Source organism: Cebidichthys violaceus, unplaced genomic scaffold (assembly GCF_023349555.1).
Source record: "Cebidichthys violaceus isolate CVI_PGR_0920_01 unplaced genomic scaffold, fCebVio1.0.p SCAF_9, whole genome shotgun sequence".
Taxonomy (NCBI): domain Eukaryota; kingdom Metazoa; phylum Chordata; class Actinopteri; order Perciformes; family Stichaeidae; genus Cebidichthys; species Cebidichthys violaceus.
Window position 1 is genome coordinate 15,459,497 of NW_027176975.1, and position 12,917 is coordinate 15,472,413.

Sequence of the window (12,917 nt, forward strand, 5' to 3'; positions counted from 1 at the left end):
CGTCAAAAAGTTATTAAAGATATCAAATCTATATCTCGAAGAATTTACTATATTAATTAAGGACAATTGATACCTGATGTGAGGTTGGTATTGGGCCACGTACCTGGCATTTCAATAAGTACTTGATTACAAAGTATTTTTATTTATTTCAATACAATTTAGCCCAGATCTTGATTTAGCATTGTGACTATCCACTAGCATTATGAAGGCAGAAGGTGAGATTTAATTGGGCTCACTTGCAGATTAATTTCTACCATATTAATCACAATAATGTTGTGATTCTTTTATTATGCTTTGTTTGAACTCTATTCTCAAATTTAGTCATATATGACTTACTGTTATGTTTTATGAATTGGAGTGGGCACAACTTTTGACATATTTTAACTACAGGATGAATAGAGAATATTATTTTCTTATATGATAAGAGTAGACATGTGTGCATAGAATCAAACACTTCAGGGCATTATCTTCCCAACACTTGCATCTGAAAACACGTGTCAAATATTTCTGTGGGCTTGTTATATCTGATGCACGTTAAACCATGCCTACATCTGGTAATATATTTCAGATGTGGCCTGCAGTCACTGTCAGGTGACGGGATGTTGGGGTTCATGAAGGGAAGTCATATGTTTGTTGATTCATAGTAAGAGGAGAGCTAGTAAATTTCCAAGAGGGATGACATCACTGGGGAGTCCCAGTCATGGCCTCATCCTGACACGTGGTCGCAACTGCTAACCAATGAGCACGAAATAAATGAAAAGGTATGTGTCCTGTAGAGGGCGACAAAGCTGTGCACCCTCTGGTGTATGATTTACCAGCAATAACCAAGGACATTTGAAGGTACGGAGCTTTGCATGCTCTCATCACTTAACCTCGTATGTGTATCGCTCAAATCCACTGAGCCAGTCACGGAAGTGGTATCCAAAATGTTGGTGGTATTTTCCGTGATACTTTGAAACAGGGGACTTTTCCAGACTTTTCCAGGAAACTGAAACATGAGAGTTGAATAGACTCAGTGCACCGCGTTTTAAAAGCAGCCAACACTCCAACTTCATGACAATTTCACGAAGATACAGACGAGAGCACATCTTCTATCAAACCCTTCAAACCTTCAAAGTACCTTCTGCCTCTTCAAGATGGTGAAAGAGAGTGACAACGGGAACTCTGGTGAGATATTTGTTCTTTGGTCTTTACAGTGACTTAGTATGCAATTTACAATGCTGTCAATAAGACACACTTTATCAAGTTACATTTAAGAAGTCAGAATTAATATAAAGTCATTTGTATATTAATACTAACTTAATACAAATAATGGAATTATATAAATAGTAATTAATTTACAATTTTTCATACTAGTGACACAAATGTTGGTGAAAGGGATTCTTATATCTCTTATTCATATTTTTTTAATAAAAAAAGTATTTGACTTTAGTATGAAAATAGTTATAGTTCAGGTTTTTTATGCATATGTACATCATGAAAACATCCCTATTTTCCTATTTTATTATTAAGTTATGATGCAGTGTTTACTTCCAAGTATTCATCTTTATATGAATTGCCCATCTTTCTTTAAAGTGAAAGCATGTGTGTGTTACTTTCATAATTACTTTTTTTTTTATTTCATAGTTGTAAAATCTCATTCAGAATCAACTTTATCACTGTATTACCGTGAATGATTAACTAACACCCTGTTAGAATGAAGAGAACATATTGGCATTGTAATCATAATGTTACCTCAGTGATGAAGATACGGTGTCATGGTGTTTAGAAATGACTCTTTATTATGAGATTGTTTTATCAATTAGTGTCACTTATTCATAACAGACTGAACAGAGGAAAAGTCTCCATGCTACTGTTCACTTCTTACAATCCAGAATTCTGCACAACATTTGTAGTAGTTTTTTGTTTACTGCACTGAATTCAGGTAGTAAATGCAAAATGTCCCAGCTTGTTGTCAGACACATTGCTGTGAATACAGTGCAGATGTAATCTACATGAATAGAAATAATCAAACAATAAGTGAACATGGGTCGCACATCAAGATTCTTAACCGTGTTTTTGCTCCTTTGCAGTTGTTGGGTCAGAGACGTCACACAGATGTGGCCTGTCCTGCCTCGGTCCTTTGACCTTCCACCCTCTGGCTGTGGGAGACATGGTCAGCCTGAGCAATGGGTGTCGACGCGCAGAGAGGTCGAGGAACACGTTCAAGAACGGCCTGGTGTTCAGCAGCCGCCCGGCAAAGATCCAGGAGAAGATTCGTCTGAGGGTTGAGAAAGATTTGTTCAACTGGCAAGGAGCCATGCGTGTGGGCTTCACCAACGTGCCGCCCTCGGACAGATCTCTGCCTCTGCCCATCATGGCCATCCCCAACCTCACTGACATCCAAGGGCACTGGGCTGCCCCGGTGCCTGAATCCCACTGCCAAGTAGGTTCAGAGCTGGAGTTCTGGCTCTCTGGTAGAGGCTCCGTATATGTCACAAGCCACAACATCAAGCAGCACAAGCTACTGACAGGAGTGGATCTCAGCAAGCCGCTATGGGCCATGATAGACATCTATGGACAGACATGCGCCATTTCCCTCCTGGGTATGTTTACTACAATGGTGTATCTTTTGCTGTGCAGCCTGTTTTTCTTGTTCTTATTTGTTTCACATGCACTGACAAGGCCAAGTTAATGTTTACTTGTTACTAAAAGATGTAATGCTCTTTGCTGCAGGCTCAGAGAAAAGGGAGCTGTTTTACACCAGACGGTCCTGTCCTGCACCTGAACAACTCACCTCATCTGATGCAGACAGTCTCAACAGTTTGCTTTCTGTCTCAAGCCTCCATGGAAACAGTGATGAACGCATCTCCTGTCTTGACATGAAAGTCCCATCAAGTAAGAAAGAGTCCTTCCAACCAAATGCAACCAGATTTCAGTGATTTCAGTGCACATTTGTAACCAGATAGAACCTATCCCTGATGACAATGTTGTAATTGTGATTCCTTTGATTTGATTGCAGATGGAGGCAGCGTAATGGACTGTGTGGTGTGCATGGAAAAACAGGCCAGAATCACTTTGTCTTGCGGCCACCAGTGTTTATGTAACCAGTGCGCTTTAAGAGTCTTCCAAAAGTTTGGCACATGCCCGCTGTGCCGATGCAAGATCAGCACTTCATCAGTGGGGGGTTTGTGAGGTTTGTCTCTGGGCTGTTCTAAGCTCCAAGACAACAGGAAACACCAAATACAAGCTACTGAGTGACTGTGACAAAGAAAACACTTTGAGTAGCATCTACTTAATGTTGCCTGGTAGCCGCATCAATCGAAACCCAGACAGGCACCTTTGTCACATGTCATTGAACTCTCTCAAATGTTGTACAGCATGTGTGTAAAATAAGATGTACTGAGATGTTGAGGTGAATACATGAGCTCATCATGTGAAAGAATGTAGGAAACGTAACTGCTTTAATACACTTTCATTGTGATTGTTAAATATGGATAAAAGCAAGCATGTAACCTTTTGGTGAAGCCAATCAATGACAAATAATGTGTTGCACTCATTTCAGCACAAAGTGTAATGTCATTTACAATCACTGCACAGTCTATTTTACCTCCTTGATGTTGTAAATCTTGAAGCAATCTTTATTTTTGTAAAAAGAAAAATAATTTATATTTCTATATTATTTAATTGTCAAAATATGACTATATCAATAAAAAGTATTACATTTATCACCAAATTGTCTTTAATATTATTTTCAAACCTACAATGTGTGTGATACAAATTCCTAAATGTTCTTTGTCTATTAACGTATTAAAATGATATAACTTAACTGTTATCCAATGAGATTTTAATATAGGAGAACATTTGATAAAACAAGTTGACCTTGAGTTTTGTCAAGAATGAACTGTCGAGCTCAAAATAAGAGCATGTTGTCAGATAAGGCCACATTATTCAAGTTGCAAAGAATGATTTGTAATTTCAAAGATGAACACAATACTAGCACATGACAGAAATCACAAGTCTCTCCAAACCATGTGCACATTACAGACCACTGTTGAAACTACAGTCACTAATCATTGCTCAGGTTGCAACAGGAGCCTTCACAAAGATTACAATAATAGTTCCTGTCTCCACACTTACAAATAGGTTTCTCAAATGTGAAAGTGCAACAAGCTGTCAAGTTTCATTATTACTTGATGTAGCTGTAAAAATCTAAATAATCTTTATCATTGCAGCAAAGCAAATGATTAACAAAGCCGGTTGAAAATAAAACAAATTACAGGTCAGGTGTTTAAATTGGAACTTGAGGATCAAATGTGAGTGATAGTGTCATAATCAAACGTTTTTCCTCTGTTTCGTGTTTCCTTTGCCAGTTTTGATTGTCTGCCCCGCGCTGATTAGTTTCACCTGTTAGCCCTGCCACCAGACTTCCTGCTCACCTGTTCTCACTCCTTAATTAGTCTGTCTCCACACATACCAGCCCAGCTCCTTTGTGCTTTCTTGGTTTGTTTTCGTTTCTGTTTGTGTGTGACTTTGCCTGGTGTTTCCTGCCTGCCTTTTGGAATCAAAACCAAAATGACAGATGGTGCAAGAAATTAGCACCATCAGCACTAAATGTTGTTTTGTCACCTCTTCACCTATTCACATGTTAACTAATGAAACTTAGCAAAAGTTCAATCAAGAGGACGTATTCTTGATCCCTACTGTATTTATTTCCCCTCTCAATCAGCTGAGTGAGGGACACTCTTCAGTTACACCTGCTTTTTGTCACAATATCATGTCCTTGCTGTCCAATTTGTAAACTGTGCCTTTCTTTTCTCCTGTTAGTTCTTATTTCAGTCTCAGATCGACACAATCCTCCTCCACCCCATTCTCCTTCGGTCTTAACTCAACCAGTCTTCCCAGTTGGTGCTTCTGAGCTCATCGGAAGTTCCGCTTCATATCGCATCCATCCAGATCTTCATCATTGCTTTTCACCCTGTCACTACCACCAGTGTCTATAGACTCCATCGGGGGGGATATTCCTGTAACAACTCATGGCATCACTTCCTGTTTAAAACATTAATCTCAGAATGAGAAGAGATTATTTAAGCGATATGTTATAAACTAATTTCCACCTGCAGTCCCTTTAATTATCTCACGATGGGGTCTAATTGGCAAAAGACTCCTATTTCTTCACCTTTCCTATTGTGACAAATAGATTCAATGATTTGCTCTTTAATCCTCTAAAACCAACAATTTAGGTTAAAGGGCATTAATGTTGGATCTCGCTCATTTGACAAACAGATTCCTTTGCAGATGTATTCTTCCTGAAGAGTCAAACAATGATCTCCGATGGAAACACAAGTTTTGTCTTCTATTAAACGTGACCCTCATGATTTGCATGCAAAGGATATGCATTACAGTAATGCATATTGTTAACACGTGCGCAGCCAACTTCTAAAGTTCATGACACGTGTACAGGATTCAGTCATGTATTTCCGTGTGGCCATGGAAATCTTACCAGATTCCATTCAATATCAAGTGACCGCATAACATGTCAAAGAGAAAATCATTCTGTTGTCGGGAAACTGATTGTTTTGCACATTGCTCTCAACAAAATATAGATATGTACCACTTCATGTCAGTTAAAACACTATCGTATTATAGTGTCATGTATATATTTTTCTCCTAATATGCAATGCTTTAGATATATTTAGAAAACGCAAAGAAATTGTCAAAAAGTTATTAAAGATATTAAATCTCAAACCTCACATTACCTCATTCAGTTCCAAATATTCACAAACTCTCTCATCTAATCTTCCAGTTCCAATAAGCAGTGGCAACATACCACATCTTATCCTTTTTATGAACATGTAATATGAGTTTTAAAGTGTATTGATAATGTATTATGTGGTTTTGAATTAGAAATCATGAACAAGTAAATGGTTCATTTGAAGCTTTGAGATTTTTTTGTTAATTTCTAAAGGTATTTACTATATTAATTAAGGACAATTAATACCTGATGTGAGGTTGGTATTGGGTCACGTACCTGGCATTTCAATAAGTACTTGAATACCAAGTATTTGAATTAATTTCAATACAATTTAGCCCAGATCTTGATTTAGCATTGTGACTATCCACTAGCATTGCATATGAAGACAGAAGGTGAGATTTAGTTGGGCTCAATTACATATTATTTTCTACCATATCAACCACAATAATGTTGTGATTTCTTTATTATTCTTTGTTTGTAAGAAATGACAAGATGTGTGTGTCCTGTAGAGGGCGACAAAGCTGTGCACCCTCTGGTGTATGATTTACCAGCAATAACCAAGGACATTTGAAGGTACGGAGCTTTGCATGCTCTCATCACTTAACCTCGTATGTGTATCGCTCAAATCCACTGAGCCAGTCACGGAAGTGGTATCCAAAATGTTGGTGGTATTTTCCGTGATACTTTGAAAAAGGGGACTTTTTCAGTGTTTCTTCTTAAAGGAGTTCATATCGCATTATGTTTCCTGCTGTGTGGCTCTGATAAAATGTCAGTATCGAGCTCAGGACATTCAAATATTAGATTCATATGAATATAAACTAATAATCATCAATATAATATAAGATCCATCCCATTTTAGAATAAACACACTACAGGAAACTGAAACATGAGAGTTGAATACGCTTTAAAAACGTTCATACAGGTAGCGACAGCAGATTATCTGCAACATCAAAGACAGGCAACGCCACATTAACAAAAGTACACTCTGGGTTGTGAGAAAAAATCTGCAAGTTGTGCATTTCTTATAATACATAAACTACTTCTCTACATGGGAGCAAAACATCACAGAGTTCAGGACGTCACGTTGTGATTTTATGTTAGTATTGCTGCACTAAAGGACACTGACTCAAACAGAAACTTAACAAAACTATTTGTTGGTGCCCTGCCCGCACTGGTCAGCAGCAGGTACATTTCCAAACTTTGGTTCCTCCCTGACTCCTCCTCCTTTCACTGTCCATGTGATGCAGGGGCATGTTTGTATTTTGAAGACTCAGTGCACCGCGTTTTAAAAGCAGCCAACACTCCAACTTCATGACAATTTCACGAAGATACAGACGAGAGCACATCTTCTATCAAAACCTTCAAACCTTCAAAGTACCTTCTGCCTCTTCAAGATGGTGAAAGAGAGTGACAACGGGAACTCTGGTGAGATATTTGTTCTTTGGTCTTTACAGTGACTTAGTATGCAATTTACAATGCTGTCAATAAGACACACTTTATCAAGTTACATTTAAGAAGTCAGAATTAATATAAAGTCATTTGTATATTAGTACTAACTTAATACAAATAATGGAATTATATAAATAGTAATTAATTTACAATTTTTCATACTAGTGACACAAATGTTGGTGAAAGGGATTCTTATATCTCTTATTCATATTTTTTTAATAAAAAAAGTATTTGACTTTAGTATGAAAATAGTTATAGTTCAGGTTTTTTATGCATATGTACATCATGAAAACATCCCTATTTTCCTATTTTATTATTAAGTTATGATGCAGTGTTTACTTCCAAGTATTCATCTTTATATGAATTGCCCATCTTTCTTTAAAGTGAAAGCATGTGTGTGTTACTGTCATAATTACTTTTTTTTTTATTTCATAGTTGTAAAATCTCATTCAGAATCAACTTTATCACTGTATTACCGTGAATGATTAACTAACACCCTGTTAGAATGAAGAGAACATATTGGCATTGTAATCATAATGTTACCTCAGTGATGAAGATACGGTGTCATGGTGTTTAGAAATGACTCTTTATTATGAGATTGTTTTATCAATTAGTGTCACTTATTCATAACAGACTGAACAGAGGAAAAGTCTCCATGCTACTGTTCACTTCTTACAATCCAGAATTCTGCACAACATTTGTAGTAGTTTTTTGTTTACTGCACTGAATTCAGGTAGTAAATGCAAAATGTCCCAGCTTGTTGTCAGACACATTGCTGTGAATACAGTGCAGATGTAATCTACATGAATAGAAATAATCAAACAATAAGTGAACATGGGTCGCACATCAAGATTCTTAACCGTGTTTTTGCTCCTTTGCAGTTGTTGGGTCAGAGACGTCACACAGATGTGGCCTGTCCTGCCTCGGTCCTTTGACCTTCCACCCTCTGGCTGTGGGAGACATGGTCAGCCTGAGCAATGGGTGTCGACGCGCAGAGAGGTCGAGGAACACGTTCAAGAACGGCCTGGTGTTCAGCAGCCGCCCGGCAAAGATCCAGGAGAAGATTCGTCTGAGGGTTGAGAAAGATTTGTTCAACTGGCAAGGAGCCATGCGTGTGGGCTTCACCAACGTGCCGCCCTCGGACAGATCTCTGCCTCTGCCCATCATGGCCATCCCCAACCTCACTGACATCCAAGGGCACTGGGCTGCCCCGGTGCCTGAATCCCACTGCCAAGTAGGTTCAGAGCTGGAGTTCTGGCTCTCTGGTAGAGGCTCCGTATATGTCACAAGCCACAACATCAAGCAGCACAAGCTACTGACAGGAGTGGATCTCAGCAAGCCGCTATGGGCCATGATAGACATCTATGGACAGACATGCGCCATTTCCCTCCTGGGTATGTTTACTACAATGGTGTATCTTTTGCTGTGCAGCCTGTTTTTCTTGTTCTTATTTGTTTCACATGCACTGACAAGGCCAAGTTAATGTTTACTTGTTACTAAAAGATGTAATGCTCTTTGCTGCAGGCTCAGAGAAAAGGGAGCTGTTTTACACCAGACGGTCCTGTCCTGCACCTGAACAACTCACCTCATCTGATGCAGACAGTCTCAACAGTTTGCTTTCTGTCTCAAGCCTCCATGGAAACAGTGATGAACGCATCTCCTGTCTTGACATGAAAGTCCCATCAGGTAAGAAAGAGTCCTTCCAACCAAATGCAACCAGATTTCAGTGATTTCAGTGCACATTTGTAACCAGATAGAACCTATCCCTGATGACAATGTTGTAATTGTGATTCCTTTGATTTGATTGCAGATGGAGGCAGCGTAATGGACTGTGTGGTGTGCATGGAAAAACAGGCCAGAATCACTTTGTCTTGCGGCCACCAGTGTTTATGTAACCAGTGCGCTTTAAGAGTCTTCCAAAAGTTTGGCACATGCCCGCTGTGCCGATGCAAGATCAGCACTTCATCAGTGGGGGGTTTGTGAGGTTTGTCTCTGGGCTGTTCTAAGCTCCAAGACAACAGGAAACACCAAATACAAGCTACTGAGTGACTGTGACAAAGAAAACACTTTGAGTAGCATCTACTTAATGTTGCCTGGTAGCCGCATCAATCGAAACCCAGACAGGCACCTTTGTCACATGTCATTGAACTCTCTCAAATGTTGTACAGCATGTGTGTAAAATAAGATGTACTGAGATGTTGAGGTGAATACATGAGCTCATCATGTGAAAGAATGTAGGAAACGTAACTGCTTTAATACACTTTCATTGTGATTGTTAAATATGGATAAAAGCAAGCATGTAACCTTTTGGTGAAGCCAATCAATGACAAATAATGTGTTGCACTCATTTCAGCACAAAGTGTAATGTCATTTACAATCACTGCACAGTCTATTTTACCTCCTTGATGTTGTAAATCTTGAAGCAATCTTTATTTTTGTAAAAAGAAAAATAATTTATATTTCTATATTATTTAATTGTCAAAATATGACTATATCAATAAAAAGTATTACATTTATCACCAAATTGTCTTTAATATTATTTTCAAACCTACAATGTGTGTGATACAAATTCCTAAATGTTCTTTGTCTATTAACGTATTAAAATGATATAACTTAACTGTTATCCAATGAGATTTTAATATAGGAGAACATTTGATAAAACAAGTTGACCTTGAGTTTTGTCAAGAATGAACTGTCGAGCTCAAAATAAGAGCATGTTGTCAGATAAGGCCACATTATTCAAGTTGCAAAGAATGATTTGTAATTTCAAAGATGAACACAATACTAGCACATGACAGAAATCACAAGTCTCTCCAAACCATGTGCACATTACAGACCACTGTTGAAACTACAGTCACTAATCATTGCTCAGGTTGCAACAGGAGCCTTCACAAAGATTACAATAATAGTTCCTGTCTCCACACTTACAAATAGGTTTCTCAAATGTGAAAGTGCAACAAGCTGTCAAGTTTCATTATTACTTGATGTAGCTGTAAAAATCTAAATAATCTTTATCATTGCAGCAAAGCAAATGATTAACAAAGCCGGTTGAAAATAAAACAAATTACAGGTCAGGTGTTTAAATTGGAACTTGAGGATCAAATGTGAGTGATAGTGTCATAATCAAACGTTTTTCCTCTGTTTCGTGTTTCCTTTGCCAGTTTTGATTGTCTGCCCCGCGCTGATTAGTTTCACCTGTTAGCCCTGCCACCAGACTTCCTGCTCACCTGTTCTCACTCCTTAATTAGTCTGTCTCCACACATACCAGCCCAGCTCCTTTGTGCTTTCTTGGTTTGTTTTCGTTTCTGTTTGTGTGTGACTTTGCCTGGTGTTTCCTGCCTGCCTTTTGGAATCAAAACCAAAATGACAGATGGTGCAAGAAATTAGCACCATCAGCACTAAATGTTGTTTTGTCACCTCTTCACCTATTCACATGTTAACTAATGAAACTTAGCAAAAGTTCAATCAAGAGGACGTATTCTTGATCCCTACTGTATTTATTTCCCCTCTCAATCAGCTGAGTGAGGGACACTCTTCAGTTACACCTGCTTTTTGTCACAATATCATGTCCTTGCTGTCCAATTTGTAAACTGTGCCTTTCTTTTCTCCTGTTAGTTCTTATTTCAGTCTCAGATCGACACAATCCTCCTCCACCCCATTCTCCTTCGGTCTTAACTCAACCAGTCTTCCCAGTTGGTGCTTCTGAGCTCATCGGAAGTTCCGCTTCATATCGCATCCATCCAGATCTTCATCATTGCTTTTCACCCTGTCACTACCACCAGTGTCTATAGACTCCATCGGGGGGGATATTCCTGTACAACTCATGGCATCACTTCCTGTTTAAAACATTAATCTCAGAATGAGAAGAGATTATTTAAGCGATATGTTATAAACTAATTTCCACCTGCAGTCCCTTTAATTATCTCACGATGGGGTCTAATTGGCAAAAGACTCCTATTTCTTCACCTTTCCTATTGTGACAAATAGATTCAATGATTTGCTCTTTAATCCTCTAAAACCAACAATTTAGGTTAAAGGGCATTAATGTTGGATCTCGCTCATTTGACAAACAGATTCCTTTGCAGATGTATTCTTCCTGAAGAGTCAAACAATGATCTCCGATGGAAACACGAGTTTTGTCTTCTATTAAACGTGACCCTCATGATTTGCATGCAAAGGATATGCATTACAGTAATGCATATTGTTAACACGTGCGCAGCCAACTTCTAAAGTTCATGACACGTGTACAGGATTCAGTCATGTATTTCCGTGTGGCCATGGAAATCTTACCAGATTCCATTCAATATCAAGTGACCGCATAACATGTCAAAGAGAAAATCATTCTGTTGTCGGGAAACTGATTGTTTTGCACATTGCTCTCAACAAAATATAGATATGTACCACTTCATGTCAGTTAAAACACTATCATATTATAGTGTCATGTATATATTTTTCTCCTAATATGCAATGCTTTAGATATATTTAGAAAACGCAAAGAAATTGTCAAAAAGTTATTAAAGATATTAAATCTCAAACCTCACATTACCTCATTCAGTTCCAAATATTCACAAACTCTCTCATCTAATCTTCCAGTTCCAATAAGCAGTGGCAACATACCACATCTTATCCTTTTTATGAACATGTAATATGAGTTTTAAAGTGTATTGATAATGTATTATGTGGTTTTGAATTAGAAATCATGAACAAGTAAATGGTTCATTTGAAGCTTTGAGATTTTTTTGTTAATTTCTAAAGGTATTTACTATATTAATTAAGGACAATTAATACCTGATGTGAGGTTGGTATTGGGTCACGTACCTGGCATTTCAATAAGTACTTGAATACCAAGTATTTGAATTAATTTCAATACAATTTAGCCCAGATCTTGATTTAGCATTGTGACTATCCACTAGCATTGCATATGAAGACAGAAGGTGAGATTTAGTTGGGCTCAATTACATATTATTTTCTACCATATCAACCACAATAATGTTGTGATTTCTTTATTATTCTTTGTTTGTAAGAAATGACAAGATGTGTGTGTCCTGTAGAGGGCGACAAAGCTGTGCACCCTCTGGTGTATGATTTACCAGCAATAACCAAGGACATTTGAAGGTACGGAGCTTTGCATGCTCTCATCACTTAACCTCGTATGTGTATCGCTCAAATCCACTGAGCCAGTCACGGAAGTGGTATCCAAAATGTTGGTGGTATTTTCCGTGATACTTTGAAAAAGGGGACTTTTTCAGTGTTTCTTCTTAAAGGAGTTCATATCGCATTATGTTTCCTGCTGTGTGGCTCTGATAAAATGTCAGTATCGAGCTCAGGACATTCAAATATTAGATTCATATGAATATAAACTAATAATCATCAATATAATATAAGATCCATCCCATTTTAGAATAAACACACTACAGGAAACTGAAACATGAGAGTTGAATACGCTTTAAAAACGTTCATACAGGTAGCGACAGCAGATTATCTGCAACATCAAAGACAGGCAACGCCACATTAACAAAAGTACACTCTGGGTTGTGAGAAAAAATCTGCAAGTTGTGCATTTCTTATAATACATAAACTACTTCTCTACATGGGAGCAAAACATCACAGAGTTCAGGACGTCACGTTGTGATTTTATGTTAGTATTGCTGCACTAAAGGACACTGACTCAAACAGAAACTTAACAAAACTATTTGTTGGTGCCCTGCCCGCACTGGTCAGCAGCAGGTACATT

At 38.1% G+C, this 12,917-nt stretch overlaps 2 protein-coding genes across 2 annotated transcripts; both read left to right on the forward strand.

The window, feature by feature from the left end:
• Positions 1-878: 878 nt before the first annotated feature.
• Positions 879-3,635, forward strand: LOC137867191 (E3 ubiquitin-protein ligase NEURL3-like). The gene is made up of 4 exons (XM_068703659.1): positions 879-1,167; positions 2,073-2,585; positions 2,716-2,877; positions 3,002-3,635. The coding sequence occupies exons 1-4, from the start codon at positions 1,137-1,139 to the stop codon at positions 3,172-3,174; spliced, it is 879 nt and encodes a 292-aa protein (XP_068559760.1). The 5' UTR covers positions 879-1,136; the 3' UTR covers positions 3,175-3,635.
• Positions 3,636-7,113: 3,478 nt separating this feature from the next.
• LOC137867203 (E3 ubiquitin-protein ligase NEURL3-like) lies at positions 7,114-9,627 on the forward strand. Its single transcript, XM_068703678.1, has 4 exons — positions 7,114-7,159; positions 8,065-8,577; positions 8,708-8,869; positions 8,994-9,627. The coding sequence occupies exons 1-4, from the start codon at positions 7,129-7,131 to the stop codon at positions 9,164-9,166; spliced, it is 879 nt and encodes a 292-aa protein (XP_068559779.1). The 5' UTR covers positions 7,114-7,128; the 3' UTR covers positions 9,167-9,627.
• The last annotated feature ends 3,290 nt before the right edge of the window (positions 9,628-12,917 follow it).

Bases quoted from the DNA above. Each gene is read 5' to 3' on its own strand.
- LOC137867191 (XM_068703659.1), top strand. From the start codon at position 1,137: ATGGTGAAAGAGAGTGACAACGGGAACTCTG. The intron at 1,168-2,072 runs GTGAGATATTTG...GCTCCTTTGCAG, and splicing joins GAGTGACAACGGGAACTCTG to TTGTTGGGTCAGAGACGTCA. The intron at 2,878-3,001 runs GTAAGAAAGAGT...ATTTGATTGCAG, and splicing joins TGACATGAAAGTCCCATCAA to ATGGAGGCAGCGTAATGGAC.
- LOC137867203 (XM_068703678.1), top strand. From the start codon at position 7,129: ATGGTGAAAGAGAGTGACAACGGGAACTCTG. The intron at 7,160-8,064 runs GTGAGATATTTG...GCTCCTTTGCAG, and splicing joins GAGTGACAACGGGAACTCTG to TTGTTGGGTCAGAGACGTCA. The intron at 8,578-8,707 runs GTATGTTTACTA...TCTTTGCTGCAG, and splicing joins ATGCGCCATTTCCCTCCTGG to GCTCAGAGAAAAGGGAGCTG.